The 16,867-nt window shown below is 40.6% G+C and overlaps 1 protein-coding gene across 2 annotated transcripts in view; it reads left to right on the top strand.

The window, feature by feature from the left end:
- PPP4R3A (protein phosphatase 4 regulatory subunit 3A) overlaps window positions 1-15,776 on the top strand; it is a 34,187-nt gene extending 18,411 nt beyond the window's left edge. Inside the window, exons 7-16 of one of the 2 annotated variants that reach the window (XM_077323498.1) lie at window positions 307-423; window positions 3,227-3,358; window positions 3,463-3,565; window positions 4,726-4,884; window positions 6,181-6,350; window positions 8,004-8,146; window positions 9,191-9,381; window positions 10,437-10,663; window positions 14,402-14,467; window positions 14,712-15,776. In XM_077323498.1, coding sequence (XP_077179613.1) covers window positions 307-423; window positions 3,227-3,358; window positions 3,463-3,565; window positions 4,726-4,884; window positions 6,181-6,350; window positions 8,004-8,146; window positions 9,191-9,381; window positions 10,437-10,663; window positions 14,402-14,422 — 1,263 coding nt within the window. In that variant the 3' untranslated portion in view covers window positions 14,423-14,467; window positions 14,712-15,776. The remainder of the gene's footprint in view (window positions 1-306; window positions 424-3,226; window positions 3,359-3,462; window positions 3,566-4,725; window positions 4,885-6,180; window positions 6,351-8,003; window positions 8,147-9,190; window positions 9,382-10,436; window positions 10,664-14,401; window positions 14,468-14,711) is intronic. The other variant, XM_077323497.1, reaches the window with a different exon arrangement.
- The last annotated feature ends 1,091 nt before the right edge of the window (window positions 15,777-16,867 follow it).

Here is a 16,867-nt window from a genome sequence, read left to right as displayed (position 1 = left end):
TAGTGTTTGTATGTATGCTTGGTATGTATTGCCATGTTGGGGTAGATATTTTAGTAGCAAAAAACATGCCTATCCATATCCACAGTAAAACACTATGAGATAAAAGGCTAACTGTACTCTCACCCCCTGTTTGTGGCCCATTTTGGCTGCTAGTTAGAAACACCCTGAGGTATCTAACCACAGCCGTCCCATATTGTTGCGCAGTTTGGGGCTTAAGTAAGTAAAATAATGAGAGAATGGTTTGAGTCTTAAGCCTTTTGAACTTCCTCAGCTTAGTTCCACAGCCTTGTTTTTGTTTGACTCCAGGGAATGGATGATGCACAAGTGCGAAGTGCAGCTACTGATATATTTTCATATTTGGTTGAATACAACCCATCCATGGTACGAGAATTTGTCATGCAAGAGGCTCAGCAGAATGACGATGTAAGTGGGCTCTATCAATATACTGTTTCTGATACTTAAAACAACTGTTTTGACAAAAGCTGCGTTTAAGTATTGAAGCTCAGAAAGATGTTTGCATATTCTTTCACTGAGGGATGTGCCATTGTATCTTCTGGAAACTACCAGTATTTTTGTGTAATACCGTTTTTCTTCAGTCATCTGGTGCAGATGTCATGCCTGGTGCCTGCCAATCATACATGCAGACTAGGAGTGCATGCTCCTTCTATCAGCTTTCACCATGAGTTTTAAATCCTGGTGATGGGGACCCTAACTGTCGTGAGCCACACTTAACATTGGCTTAGATCTAATACTATATCATAGTTAAGAGTTATCAATGGGTGGCAGGGAGAGAGTCACACAAGATAATTAATAAAGAGGAACATCTATATGAGACAATGTCTGAAGATGGTTTTCCATAATTATTTTGTGTTCTTTTCTTTGTGCTAATCTTCAGAAGCCCCGCTATTGTGATTATCACTGCCAAGTTAACCCCTTTTTTGTTTTGAAGAAAAAAATGACCACGACAGTATAAACCAGCTTGAGTTTGTTATAAAAATATTGCTGTTAACATGGGAATGACCCTTCAGCTCAGAACTATATACTAATGCTTTGCATCAGTAGTTTTGAATGATGCTGTTTCTTTAGATAGTATGTTGTTTTGTTTTTCTATCGTGTTAAGAGGTCGCTTTGTATTTCTATTCTGTTAGAATATATTTAATGCAAGTCTTTGTGTTAAATTTTTGCTTTTATAAAAAACAAATTGTATTCAATTGTAAAACAACAGAGGTTATATCAGCTGAATGGAGAGGTTATAATTAGGAGTATTAAAAAAAAACTTGGGTTTTTTAAAGGTTCAGATCTATTGAACACCCCCCCCCCCCCAATTTTGGTATTTCCAGAAAATTCCAGGTCCAAGTATCTGTAATCAGATCTGGGATTTTTCAGAAATCCCAGTTTTTTTCAGGTCCAAAAGACACAAGAAAAAAAATATATTTTAAATCCAGGCTGGGACTGGCTTGGCTTCTCCTGTGGCACAATCCTGGGCTTGCTCCTCTTGCAGCTTGGTTTAAACTGAGGTGATGCAGAGCTCTCAGCTCCTGCTGCCCTTGCTGATCATTATAGCTGAATATCCCATGTTTAGTTCAGGCTGAACTATACTGGTAGCTGATAAAATCAGAGAATCTGTAATTGGCTTAAATAATACTTTTTTTTTGGCTTGATTTAGCCAAATGTCAGACCCTAGAACAAATTTTGAAGCTGCCCTAGAACATGGTGAATTACTTAGCAAACAGGGTGCAGATTTGTATATAATAAATATAATAATAAATAAACTTTCCCATGGTCACAGTTCATACCAAGTAAATGTGCCAGTACCTCCGCGGGGCTCAAGATGGATTTTGTACCAATCTCTTCCTATGATGTCTCAATGAAATATCACATTGCACAGATGGGCTGCTGTATAGTAGCAGTGCCATCAAAACCTACCCCTTTACATAAACTTGATTCTAGCAATAAGCCAGTTTCTATTGATGTCAGTGGAATTAGTAAGTGAGTGAGAAACCCATAATACTTTAATGCTACTCTTAGGTAAGATTTATGAAGCAACTTAAAAAAGGGGTGAGGATTGGATGTAGACTTTGGCAACTGGCATTCACAGAAACACCTAACTTCACTTTTCGCAGTCCCCAGAAAGCCATCCCCAGTAGCTGACTGACCATTAGGAACAACCTGGTATGCAACACAGGGGCCGCGGTTGCAAGGAGGATGCAGCAGATGTCATCCCCTTCCTCTTGAGTAGGCCCCTGACTCAAAGGCTTTTTAGTGGGCTGCAGAAAGGAGAAGGTGGCAAAGATTCACTCTGGCCACAAAACTGTGCTCACAGAGCTAACTCAAGCCTCTGGATGTTGTGTTGTTATCAAATATAGTGTTTCTTTTAAAGTTTCAGTTCCCCATGTTTAAAAAAAAAACATTATGGGCGCAGCTTGGGTTCTGCAGTAAATTCTGGAACTGTGGATCGTCTGTAGTGGTACCGAGTGGTTTGATCTTCCCCATATGCGTGTCCCTCTTGCCTCCCTCACAGAGCAAATAATGGAGAGAAACTATTGCAGCTGTTGCTGGGAACCTTGTCCTCTCTATTCTCTGAATGGGAGAAGGTGAGGAAACTTCCTGCCAGGCCAAGGGTGTTCCTGCATTTTTTTGGAGGGGGAATATCCTGCTGTATTATGCTCAGCTACAGAATGGTGTAGACTGTTTCTGCCTTTTCTGGGTTGAATTCTTGGAGAAAAGGCAGAGTTAGCACAGCCTCTCCTGTTTCTGCCCAAGTGGACAGCACTCCGGTGCTCTCTACCCCTTACGGGGAAGGAGTGCTGCTGTTGGAATGATGCAAAGTCAAATGTGTTGCAGTATAAAATCTCAGAATCACTTTTGACTCTATCCTAAAGTTCTTGATCAGCATGCGCAGAGCTGCTTCAGGCATGCTCAAGACTACACATCTGTGTCCTCTGGGATTTCTGGTTTTCAACCCACCCACTCCTATGTACAGCAAACCATCCCAGGCCTTTGAAAACTCCTCCCAGTTTTAACAGTGAATTGCCATTCAATGTTGAGAGGCTGTTTGGTATTAACAAAACACCACAAGTCCGCAGCTCCATTTAGTGCACTGAAGCAATCACATGGTTCTTGACAATCTTTCCTTTATCGGAATGTCTCTGTTGGTGTCTCTCTCAGGCTGTGTGTTAACCTGCGACTAATCGATTTGGTTTTTGACTTTATTTTCTTAAACCAGGATATCTTGCTCATTAACCTCATCATAGAACACATGATTTGTGATACAGATCCTGAACTGGGAGGAGCAGTCCAGCTGATGGGTTTACTACGTACCTTAGTGGATCCAGAAAATATGCTAGCTACTGCCAATGTAAGCAGATACCTGAATATTTAATGGAGGGAGTGGGGGGGATGGGTCTTAAACATTTTGATTAATGTTTGTAATGTTTGTATGAATATGTTTTTATTCCACAGAAAACAGAAAAAACAGAATTCTTGGGCTTCTTTTACAAGCATTGTATGCATGTTCTCACTGCACCTCTATTAGCCAACACCACAGAGGAAAAACCTAGCAAAGGTGAGATTCGGGATGTGTTGAATTTTGCCATGCTGTCTTATAGCAAGAGAAAAATGACAGGTGGGGCTGCTAATGGAAAAGAGGAATAATATATCATGAAGACTCCAGGAGGCACACCTCTGTCGGATGCCTGTTAGTAAAACGGAGGATGTCCATTGTCAGGAGTGGAATGCTGATTTCGTTTTCTCTACCACACTGCTTCCAAGCACTGTGCATAGTAATGTGCACTATGTGTGTACTGTGTGTCCGCCATTGGTTGCCACTGGAAATTATCTTCATGTAGTATATATCCATCCTGTATAGCTGTATCTTTCATGTGCTTGCAGCAGATTTTTTTTAACACAAGGACAAGCAGGGGGATCCTGAGTTCCTGGATGAAAGGTACGCTTGGGCTGGGTGTGTCTTGCTGTGCTATGGAGTAGTTGTTAATGGTGTCAGACTAGGATCTGAGAGACCCAGCTTGGTGGATGACCTTGGACTAGTCATGCTCTCTTAGCCTAACCTACTTCACAGGATAAAATGGAGGAGAGGAGATGTAAGTTGCTCTGGGTCCCCGTTGGAGAATAAAGCAGGGTATAAATTAATCAAATAAAAAAGTAGCTGTGAAGTTTTAAGATGTGTAATACGGCTTAATTGCTCCCAATGTGTGAGTATATTTGTTGGCAGCACAAAACAGCCCCTCTAGTATGTTTGTGTGCACATTAAAAATCTATGCACCTTTGTTACCACATAAGAGCAACAGACGCAGCACTGTGCAGAAATTAAGTGCCACAAGAGTAGATGCATACCTGCTTATATTCTCCTTTCTAAAAATTGGAGCAGTTCTGCGTCTTTTCAAAGAAACCCACAGCTTACAGAAAATTCCTAAGTACAAAATTGTGTAAAGATACATAAAGCAAACACACATGTATCTGGCCTGATCCTGACCCACCAGACTGCCTCCCAGAGGCTGCAAGCAAATAGCTAGGGCCCCTTCCACTATTGCCCTTTTCTTATGCCCAGGATTCTGTGCTTTGACCCCACTCATCATGCACACTTAGTAAGAGAGAAGAACAGACTGTTGCTACCTTGCAGCCATCAGGCCATCAAGGTCTTCTTCACTTCTTCTGCCGGAAGACAAGGTACTTGTTCAGCATTTAATTAGTGTTTTTTTCTTTTAGATGATTTTCAGACAGCCCAGCTGTTGGCCTTGATATTAGAATTATTAACTTTCTGCGTGGAACATCACACGTATCATATAAAGAACTACATTATTAACAAGGATATCCTTCGAAGAGTGCTAGTTTTAATGGCTTCAAAGCATGCGTTCTTGGCACTATGTAAGTATGACAGGGTATCAAGTTTTATTAGTTTTTCTGCAAACCAAATTTTAATTATGAAAAGGCCTCTCTCACAGGTTAACTGTGTATAAAATGTTATCTTCTGACAATTTAAGACCTAAACAGGTCACTCTCCATCAAAACAGCATACAATCTCCTGAGATCGACTATTTTTCCAGGATTGCTTTACCTCTAAAGTTAAATAACCCTGGTTGGCTTACAAGACTTCACAAGATCATAGTCAATGGAACCTGTTCCCTGCCACCCAATCTATTTCTCATAACACTGTGGCCCCCTGGGAAGGGGAACGGACGTCAGTGTAGGCGATTGTAGTCCCAGGAGAGGTATGGAGGTTGAGGAATGAGAGCCTTACTTACCAATCCCTATGTGGCTGCATCATGAGATCCCAGTGGAGGGCCCTGCTGTACCTTTGGGAGAGGTCAGCCACAGAATGTGGTCTTTGCTCTCCTTCTGGTATATTCTCTTCAGGTGCTCACCTAGCACTGCTAGGTGCCCTGTCTGAGTTTTGCCTGCCACCAAGGTATATGTGAGCTTGTTCTGCATCTGCACAGCAGGGAGTTGTCAGAGCTGTGGGGCAACCTCCTGGAATCACTTGTAGTGCCATAAAGTGGGCAGGTAGTAATTGCGTGCCAAGGAGGGACAGTGCTGCACAAGGGGTGTGGTGATTGAGTGTGCACTTGGTATCCTGAACTGCTTGAGTTCCTGTGGGTATGGCTGTGCGTGCGTGCGTGCGAGAGAGAGAGAGATTGTGCCTGTGCCTATTCTGGGGGGCATTCCCATGCTGACACTGCTTTGGGAGATGCATAGCTGACAACGCATATCACCAATCACCCACATGATGCTGGCTTACAGATTTGTGCCATCACTCCACCAATATGCAGGTGTGGCACTGCTCACGCCCTGCATCAGTATTAATGCCCCGTATACCAGCATAATTTCTCCTTGGCTAATGTGGGGGGGATCAAGTCAGCTCTCTGCGCCAGTTGCACCTGCCCTCCTTTGGATTGTGTTTTCCAAATGTTTTTTTGTTCTGCATTCTGCAGCAGAGAGGCTTCTCTTTACGTAACTATTTTTGACTGTTTCATGTTCCATATGGTATTGTGATTATCATTCCGGTATTGAATTCTGTGTTCTGAATGTGCTGTTCGAAACGCAATATCTTCCCACCTATCATGGTATTTTCACATTGTTGTGAATTAACTGTGAGGACCAAATGACTCGTTATTGTTCTGGGAAATGCGAAAATAGCTTTTCAATGCTGTTTGTCTTTGTTAGGTGCTCTGCGTTTTAAAAGAAAGATAATCGGCTTGAAGGATGAATTCTACAACCGCTATATAATGAAAAGTTTTTTATTTGAACCGGTGGTCAAGGCATTTCTCAACAATGGATCCCGCTATAATCTAATGAACTCTGCTATTATAGAAATGTTTGAATTCATTAGAGTGGTGAGTACCTCATTCTGGAAGGACAGTGGTCAGTGACTGTAGTGTATAGGGAAAAAGTATCTAGATAAAGTCTTAAATTTGTGAGGGGAGTAGGATTTATTTGTTCATATAAAACAGGGGCAGTCAAACTGCGGCCCTCCAGATGTCCATGGACTACAACTCCCATGAGCCCCTGCCAGCATTCGCTGGCAGGGGCTCATGGGAATTGTAGTCCATGGACATCTGGAGGGCTGCAGTTTGACTGCCCCTGATATAAAACACGGGCTTAGATAAACCTGGAGAGTGAACAACTCGGTCTGGGACAAAAAAAATTAGAGTGAGCAGTGTTGTGTGCACCTTGGCTATCAGGTATTCATTCATTGAAGCAGAACCATAGAAGAGATGTTGTGGTGTGGAGAAAGATGCTGCCTTCATGTTGATAGTGGTGGAAGCACTAGCCTAGCTTTTCAGGATATGGGATTAAGCATTGTAGTAATGACTAGCACTCAAGTAGCAGGGCCAGTTATTTATCACTTTTGCAGTTGTAGAACTACAGATAGATGGCAGGGAGAGAAGATCAGGCTATCTTGTCCTCTGCCACAAAATGGGAACCTCCAGGCACTTGCCCAAATAACCAAGATTATAATATATCCCAAGAAAAGGACAGGGCTGAGTGAAAAACTGCATTTGCTAGATTATAATCAGATTGAGCAAAAAGTACAAACCATCGCTGATGCCCAGAAAAAGATAATGCTGTTGGGCCAAGTGGACCAAAACTGAAGAACCAGGATAATGGTCATCATTGAGGATGAAGATCTGTCCTAGCTCTGGGAGCAAATTATTGATTTTAAGTGCATTGTAATTTTATGTTGACTGTTGTCTCACACAAAGATGGATTATAAGGAATATGAGTTCTGACAACACCACAGCTGACTTGGCTGGCAAACCGCTATTTTGTCCTCCTCAATAACCATCTCATGTTTTGTGGCAGCTCATTCCTTCAGATTAATGGTACAGCCACGGTCACCTACATGGCCTCATAGCCTGCTAACGTATTTATGGCTGATTGGAGCAGTACTTCCCAAGCTCCTGCTCAAGCACGGCTTATATCTGTGATATATTAATGACATTTTTATTGTCTGGACCAGGCTTTTTCAACCAGGGTTTCGTGAAATCCCAGGCTTTCTTCGTGGCCCTAGAATGAGTTTAATTTTTCAAGTATTATTAAAACTTGTTAAACTTTTATTCCACATGAACTGCATATGTGTAGATTATGGTTCAGGTTTGGTGCAGGCATATTAATCAACCTGGCCCTCAGCCATGTCCAGCTTATAAACCCATAAAAAATAATGTAACATTTGTTTTGGGTATTAATTTGTATTCTGTAACTGTTGGCACTTTTATTGCCAGGGACTGATAAAAAATGCTTCTTTCTGTTGAAAGCTTGCTGTGAAATTATTTTCTGTTTTTGTTACACACTTTCCCTTTACTATTGCTTCTGTAATTCAAACATGTAGTTCAGCATAGCTGCTTAACTGTTATGTACATGTAAGACTGACAGTTGAACCAACTAGTTGAACTCCCTTAACAGCATTTTGAGAGTAAATTGTCATAGGTTTTCTTTGTTTCTACTTCTTAACACTTTTAATTGGGAAAAATAACTTCATTTTCTAGGAAGACATAAAATCCTTAACAGCTCATGTAATTGAGAATTACTGGAAAGCACTAGAAGATGTAGATTACGTGCAAACATTCAAGGGTTTGAAATTGCGTTACGAGCAACAAAGGGAAAGACAAGATAATCCCAAACTTGACAGGTCAGTGTACATTGAAGTATTTATTATAGTCTTCATCATAGGTTATTTGTTGAGGAGAAACAAGCACAAAAAAGAACAAAAAAAGTGGGTGCATATTGAGGTTGCTCAGATGTCTTTTAAAACTATGTGTGAGGATGGAACAGTTTTTGTGCTACATTAAGAGGATGCTTTTAAAAAAATGATCAGTACAATACAAAAGAATACAGATCTCTTAAGAACATCTGTAAATACTATCTAGACCTGGGGTAGTCAACCTGTGGTCCTCCAGATGTCCATGGACTACAACTCCCATGAGCCCCTCCCAGCATTTGTCCATGGACTACAATTCCCATGAGCAGGGGCTCATGGGAATTGTAGTCCATTAACATCTGGAGGACCACAGGTTGACTACCCCTGATCTAGAACATAAGCTAAATTCCCAAGACCAGTAGAAATCCTTGTCCGCTTGGAACCAATTTTTGTGATTTGGTCAATGGTATCAGTGGTATCAAATTAGAGAGAGAGGACTAAAATGATGTTGAAGTAGTGTCAGAAGCAGAAGTATATTATGAGGGAGAGGCAGTATAAAAATCCAATAACAATAAATTTAAAATGATAAACACATCTGCTGTCTATAGATGTCTACCAGCTTGTTTTAGATTGTTGTATTCTTAAACTTAAAGGGTTGTGTTACGTTGTCTGAAATGTAAAAGTTTCACATCAGTTAATTAAACAGTTACACAGGGCCTGCAAAACTGAATTTGTCTGCTGGGGCTGTGGTTCAGGCCACCGAATAACATCTAAAAAACCATTGCTGGCCTCCCTCCGACCAGCACCACCCCTCTTTCTTGTTAAGGATATAGCACTGGGAAAATTAGTTTTACATTTGTATGTTTTTTTTTAATGTTGTAATCCTCCCTGAGCCTCTGAGGAAAGGCAGAACGAAAGTACAAAAATCAAATAATAAATAAAATATTGTTTATATCTTTAAGCACTGTTTGTGTAAATTGAAAACCTCATAGTAGTGTGGGGAAACAGTCTTGAAAAGTATGTTCTCTTCCATAGTATGCGTTCTATCTTGAGGAACCACAGATATCGGAGAGATGCTAGGACCTTGGAAGATGAGGAAGAAATGTGGTTTAATACTGATGAAGATGATCTGGAAGACGGAGAGGCTGTGGTGCTCCCCTCTGACAAAAGTAAAAATGATGAAGATATTATGGATCCCATAAGTAAATTTATGGAAAGAAAAAAATGTAAGTCAGTGGAAAAACTGCAAGTTTTTGGTTTAAGTAGATTCAGTGAGATCGTTTAGAAAGTCAGTTTATATAGGGGTTCTTTTTTACATCAAAGAGTTGCAGTTTATGAACTGTAACCTATGCTGAAGGGAGTGGGACATGAAGGTATGCAGTCCCTCCCTTCTTCAGTTTAAATCCCTTTCTGTCCTTCTGATAGCCTTTACTGTGGTTAAAATTGGCATTGGCACTAACCAGAGTTTACTGACTGCAATGGTTTTGCAACCTGTGATCCATGCCCTAATGGAGCTGTTTTGCAACCTGCTTTACATCTGGATGAGAGCCTCTTGTGGCGCAGAGTGGTAAGGCAGCAGTCATGCAGTCTAAAAGCTCTGCCCATAAGGCTGGGAGTTCAATTCCAGCAGCCAGCTCAAGGTTGACTCAGCCTTCCATCCTTAGGAGGTCGGTAAAATGAGTATCCAGCTTGCTGGGGGGTAAACGGTAATAACTGGGGAAGGCACTGGCAAACCACCCCGTATTGAGTCTGCCATGAAAACGCTAGAGGGCGTCACCCCAAGGGTCAGACATGACCCAGTGCTTGCACAGGGGATACCTTTACCTTTACATCTGGATTATATAGTCCTAGTTGACAGCAGACTCTGGTTAGATCAGCACCAGTGAAAGCCTTATCCATGATAAAGACCAGTATGAAAGAATGAGGTAGAAAAAGGAAAAGGCCTGGAATCAGTTTCTAATCTTTCACTAAGAACTGTATAACTTGCTGTAAGTGGGGGGAAATGCTTCGTTCACATGAGCAAATCAGAAGGATTTGCAATCACTATTTTTGATACATGGATGTTCGGTGCCTACCCACTTGTGTATAACCATGGGTTCCTGTAGCATTTGCAGATATTGTTAGAGTTAAGGAATATGCGTGGATAGGATTTCAACAGTTGGTGTGCACAGCAGAATGTATCTATGTACAATAACTTGTGATACAGTTGCTATTCTGTGTCTAAAGCCAGTTGCAGTTCTCAGTAGAACTTTATTACAGCATTCTTTGTTTTAAATTCCAGTTAAAGAAAGTGAAGAAAAGGAGGTCCTTCTGAAAACGAACCTTTCAGGTCGTCAGAGCCCAAGTTTTAAACTGTCCTTCTCTAGTGGTACAAAGGCTAACCTCACCAGCCAGTCATCTGCAACTAATTTGCCTGGGTCTCCCGGTTCACCAGGATCTCCCGGGTCTCCAGGATCTCCTGGATCGGTTTCCAAAAGCACATCTCAGATGGCAGCTATAACAACCAAGGTACTGTGTTCACTTAGGTCAAATTGTGCTCGTCATGTCTGAACCAGACCACCAGCTCTGAAGGTTGCCAATTCACATATGCTGCCCTTCATTTGTGTATAGTTTAGGGTTTCTCCCCCAAACTTCTATTAAAGAAATTGTTAAAATGATGCAACAAAGGAGCTAATTGTGTGTCCCAAATATATGAATATGAATTCAGATGCCCAGTTTTATATATGCAACCTATTGGACATGCAGTAAGGTCTCACTAGATTGTAAATGTCACAGGCTTGTGCCCTTAAACTGACAAGTTTTAATTTTGAAACTATGTTGAGATTAATGAATATAATTACATAGCCTTTGTTGCTTTAATTTTGCTCTGTGAAAGGACACTCTACGCAGGGATACTCTTGGTACTTGGTCTGGAGATTACCACTGGTACAAAATGCAGCTTTACAGGTCCTTATGGGGACCCAATAGAGAGCTCATATTCGACCTGCCATGCAACAGCTGCATTGGTGGAATTCCAGATAAGATTCAGGGTTCTGGTACTGACCCTTATGTGGTCTGGGCCTCATGTATCTAAGGGACTGCCTCTCCCAGCATGTCCCTCAGAAGGCACTACGCTTCGTTAACACCAATTTGCTGGTGATCCCTGGCTCCAAGGATATGTGCCTGGTCTTGACCAGAGCTGCCGGCTGAAATCCATGCCCTAATGGAGCTGTCAGAGTTTGGCAGGGACTGTAAAATGGCACTCTTTTTACCAGGCATATAGGCTTCTCTCTATCTCCCCTCTCCTGGCTCCCCCATTTGCTACTTTTCTCTGGTGTCACCTCCAGTCTGAGGTAGCTGGTGGAAGGAGGGGGTGGGGGGATGGAGTTTTAAACTGTATAACTGCAATAGATTTTATTGTATATGTCTTTATTGCTGTAAAGCACCTTGGGTCCATATGGGGGAGGGGCAGTATAGAAAATAAATAATTAAATAATTTTTAATTCCTGATGAAGTCTCCAAGTAAAAAAAAATAACATACTGTTTGAGTACATTATTAATTATATAATCTGGGAAACAGAGGAGCAGTATAGCAAATCAGTTTCTTGCACCCTTAATTAAAAGCTTGCTGGAAAACATGGCTCATTTCATTATGCCAGGTATATGGTATCTCTGACTGCAAAAAATTCCAAACACAGTGGGCACTGAAAAAGCTCTTCACCTGTCTGATTACGTTTTGCAGTCCTTTATTGCTAGGAAGATGGTACCCCCTTAGGTTTCCAGGATCTATAGAAATTTCTAAAGCATATTGAAGACATTTTGGAAACAGATCTGTAACCATGGAGCACTTGCAGTATTCAGTTAGTTACTTCTCCCCATCACCTGCAATTAATATGCAGTGTCCTGGGCCAGTTGACGTTTCCAAGCCATTTTCAAAGGGTACACTTCAAAAAGTACACTGCAGTAGTATGGTGAATTGTCACACACATACACACACACACTACTTGTATGTATGTTCACGAGGAGGCCTACATCCAGAAGCACTTCCAGCATGTAAACTGCTCTTTTAGGATGTGCTGACAAACTATTCAGTTTTTTTCTGGATTATGCTTTGATTCAATCGCCCACTTTCAGTCTGTTACTAATATCAGTTATTTACAGATAGAAACTACCATACCTGGTTAGATGTATGTGAGGATCTGGTGTCATCAACATATGCTGAGAACCCACTCTTGAAAAAACTGTCCAGGAGATTTGCGTACATGTTTTATAAGGCATAGAAATTCATGTCTTTTAGATTTGTTATGAATTTCCTTCCACCTGTATTGAAGTCATCTTTGCTGCATTCTTTAGCTTCCTTCAAGCTATTGGGCAGGCCTGGAGAGGCCTGGAAAACAGGGAGAGGACGGCTAGGAAGAGCAATTGTGTTTACTGCCAATGTTGGCTCCCTTTTTTGCAGAAGTCAGCTAACAAGATCTAAAAATCCTCAGTGGCAGCCCCTTAACCAGTTGGATCCATATGATTTCTTATTGAATCCACCCCACCTGCAAAGTGCATTAGCCACTGTATTCACAATGATACCAGCTTCTTATTCAGCCATTTCAGTGGGAATACTACAAAGCCCCCCCCCCCCCCCCATACAAAATCCCTAGCATGCTTAGAATAACATTTCAGACCTTGGTCTGATCACATATTGGGAATGGGGAGAGGATCAAAAAAAGGGGTAAAGTGCTAATGCTTTACAATCCTGATCCTAAGAATGGCTTATCACTCTCCCAGTGTTGCATCTTCCTCTCAGTGGTACCAGTCTGTCCAGTATTGTGACATCTATCTAGAAATTCCTCTCCATTATAGATCGGACCAAAATTATCATTCTCTAATAAATGTGAAAAGCCGGTCACTTCCTTTTCTTATGAAGATCTCGGGAGCTCAGCAAGGTCAGCCCTGAAAAGTATTTGGATGGGTGACCAACTAGGAATTACCAGGGTTGTGATGCAGAGAAAGGCAATGGCAAACTACCTCGAAACGTCTCTTGACTTGAAAACCCTACAGGGTCAGCAAGGCAGCTGTGACTTGACAGCAAAAAGAGTGTATATGTGTGTGCACACAACTGGATCTGCAGTCATAAGTCTGCATACAGTCACCCCACTCAAGTAAGGGTGACACATTCTATCTACACAAAGAGTGGTTCCGTTGGCATAGGGCGTATTCCATCAACAGGGATCGGCTTGTGCCTTAGCTAGCTGAACAGGGTGATTGGATCTAATCCATTGCTTTTTCACTCATTGCTATCTTTGTTAGCTCAGAATGATAGTTTAAGAGAGTTCTGGGGGCATCTTGAGGATGCAAGAACCCTACGATAACAACAGTCCGTGTGAGTCTTGTATCCAGCCTTGCACAGATTGAATGCAGGGGACTATTGCCCGCAAATCAGGAAATATTTTCCAGTGCAGAATAGGTGATGCCACTGCTGTGAAAAAACCAATGAACATCTAGGGCTGCTGTCTGTGCTTGTGGAGGAAAAGCACCAGAAATGAGAGTGCTGAACAGACATGGCGGTAGGGTTAGCCTTGGCTTTTCATCCCTTACATCTTGACCTTAGTTTTTAGGGAAGCATTACTGATCCCCAACCAGTGTGTGCAATACTATTCAGTGTGTGCAGTCCCAGACTTCAAACTCATGTACATGTTGGGGTTTTGTTATCTTTTTTAGTGTCCCCAATTGTATATTACAGCCATTAGGATCACAAGCTTAGCCTACATATTTTTAAGATCTCCATGCCTTTCCAGTTTATGTGTAAAACCTTGTATAAAGATCAGACAAAACATCCACTGGTGTTTATTTGTTTTCTCCTTCAGGGTAGGCCATTGTCTGTATTGTGGTCAGGAATAGCAGCACTTGCATGTATGTGATCTTTCAGATGTAATGAGCAAGTTCATCTGATTTAGTTATGGGCACTGATTCAAACAGGATGGAGCATAGAACAGTTGTAGATGTTCATCACCCTTAACACTAGATTACTTAATTATGGAGACAAGTGACCTAAATCGCTATTTCTAATAGTAGGCAACATAAAAACCCTTTTGTACAGCACAGGGGTTCATCAGTGGCCGTCTAGTAACAATTTGTCTTTAATTTTGCTTGAATCTTATAACTTGCAAATAATGCATTCATGTGGCTGTTTTGCTTGTACATCAATATACTATAGTTATATAAATGGAAGAGATCACATCATTAAATTATCCTAATTGATAATTCAATTTGAAGGATGTTCCATATTGTCTCTGAAGTACGTCAGATCGCTCATTGCTGCAGTCCAGCCAACTTTTCTAGGTAAAAGAAATTTCCATCTTTGTACAGATAGAAAAATGTTGTTACCTTTTCACTTGAACCCAATCTACCTTCCCCCGAGTAGGTAGAACTGTTTAATCTGTTTTAGATATATTCTTCAAATATTTTCACATATTGTGAAGACTGAAGTTCTTACTTCCAATAGTCGTTATGTTAGAACATAGTAAAGCAGAAATATAGCTAATATTGTTTGTGACTCTAATTTCTTTTTAAAAAATCTTTTTAGGGAGGCCTGGTGGGGCTTGTAGATTATCCTGATGATGACGATGAGGATGATGAAGAAAGTCTACCTTTGTCACAGAAAGCGAAGGTTGAATCCTCATAATGACAGTTCTGGAGATCAACCTCAGTCGGGAGGTGAACCTGCTATCCAGAACAGGAGAAGTCCATAATTAAAAACTGCAACCTCTAGTAAATTACTGTGTGTGACACAGATCAGTTTAAATATGTGGATTCCTGCTAATCAAGTGCCAATTTGAAGGAGCAGAAGAAAAGGATATTCTACACTTAATGGGAATGACATGCCTTTGACCTCTCCAGCTTGGACCACGCGTTGCCCTTTTCTCAGGGAAGGAAATGGAAAAAAATATATAAGAAGCCAACAGGGCAGGAGTTTAATAGTGGAACTCTGGATTGGCTGGTCTGTTGCTACAATCAAAAAATATGCTTTCTTGGACCATGTACGAGACTTGAAGTAAAGGCTTTTCTGCCACAATTCTTCACTAGCTAAGAATGCCAGCAATTTCTTTGTAAAAAAAAAAGAGAGAGAGAGAGAGAGAGACCTGCCTTTGAAACCATACATTCTGAACATTTTCGTTGAGCTACAACAGGTTTTAAAAAAACACTTTGGGGGAGGGCTGACCATAAGTTTTCTTTTTTTTAAAAAAGTGTTCCCCTTTGCCCTTTAAACTGCAGAATTTTCTTTGGAGGTGGGGGATTTGTCTATCCCTTGATTAAAAGATTGAATGGAATTCTAGATGTGGTCACTTTTTGTGTCATAATTTTATTTTTATTTTGCCCCCTGAGTGTATGCTTAGTTGTTGAGTATATATTTGGGACCATTAAAATTTTTTGATGTAATATAATCTCATTGTTGTGCTGGTACCTGTTTCACCTGTGAAATTCTGTTCTACATCACAGTTCTTAATATGTGTAGGATTTTATGACAGATGGTATAGTTTTTATTGAAAAAGAGCAAATGAATCTTGCCTCAATGTGCATAAAAAAGCAATACTATTTTGTGACTAAATATTTTATATTAAACTTTCCACCATCAACTGTCTTGAAACAATTCAGGGAACTAGGCTGCATTTTTTTAAACTGAAGAAATCCATAAATATGAAATTAGTATTCCAAAGAGATTTTTGAAATTTCTTAAATGGGAACAATGCTGGTACGTTTAAATCAAATTTAAGATGATTTATTTAAGAGTATAAATATACTGATGCATTTCAGTTCTGAAAATAAAAAAAGAATAATTCCAGGTGAAAGAACTACTGCATTAGTGGTATTTTTTATAAAAAACAACAACAAGCAAACCAAAACCTTCTAACTCCCTTTGGAATACCAGTTTTACTGTCATAGTTTATTATGGGATTATGAAATACTTATCCAGTTTATTAATATGTTCTGGTTCTGAGTGGGGGAAAATATTTCTATTCTCTTATTGCAATCTGATTGCAGTCCTGACTGACCAGCATAACTGCCAACAGCCTTTTGTAGCAATAATTATTAGTGGAAGTTTGCTGGAATGTTTTACAGACAAGTCAAGACCCACTCTCCTATTTACCAGAAATCAACCTGGTAAAAATCCTGAATGCATGTTTGCTGGTGTGGTTTGCCACAGATAATTTGTCATTGTATCAGATCAAAACACACAGCCTCTTTCCAATGAGAGTTCTGGTGGGTCTGACACCTTCTCAGAATATAAATATTTGAGTCCAGATCACTCATCACTTTCTCTACACAGGCAGGAAGAGGGATATTCAAGAACCCAACGATTGCCGTGTTGAAATACCACCTGGAAAGTAACAAATGGACAGTTCATGTAATTTAGAACCATAGAATTATAGAGTTGGAAGGGGCCATACAGGGCATCTAGTCAAACCCCCTGCTCAATGCATTATCAGCATTTAATACATCCATCTTTCCAGCAATCGAATATCGTAAACTATTTCAAGCAGCAGGGTTGGTTGTATTTATTTAATTATATTTCTGTGCCGTCCTTCCATGAAGCTCAGGGCAGTTTACATAAAACATGGAGGGTATACATAGAATCATGGGACAATAATCACAACAGTGGGTTCCAAGTTAACAGCAGGTCTACAACAGTTTATAACACAATGAAAACTTCTATAACTTGTAACATAAACCCATAGGGAG

Source organism: Paroedura picta, chromosome 2 (genome assembly GCF_049243985.1).
Source record: "Paroedura picta isolate Pp20150507F chromosome 2, Ppicta_v3.0, whole genome shotgun sequence".
NCBI lineage: Eukaryota > Metazoa > Chordata > Lepidosauria > Squamata > Gekkonidae > Paroedura > Paroedura picta.
Note: the sequence above shows the minus strand (reverse complement) of the source record. Positions and strands in the feature narration are given on the sequence as shown.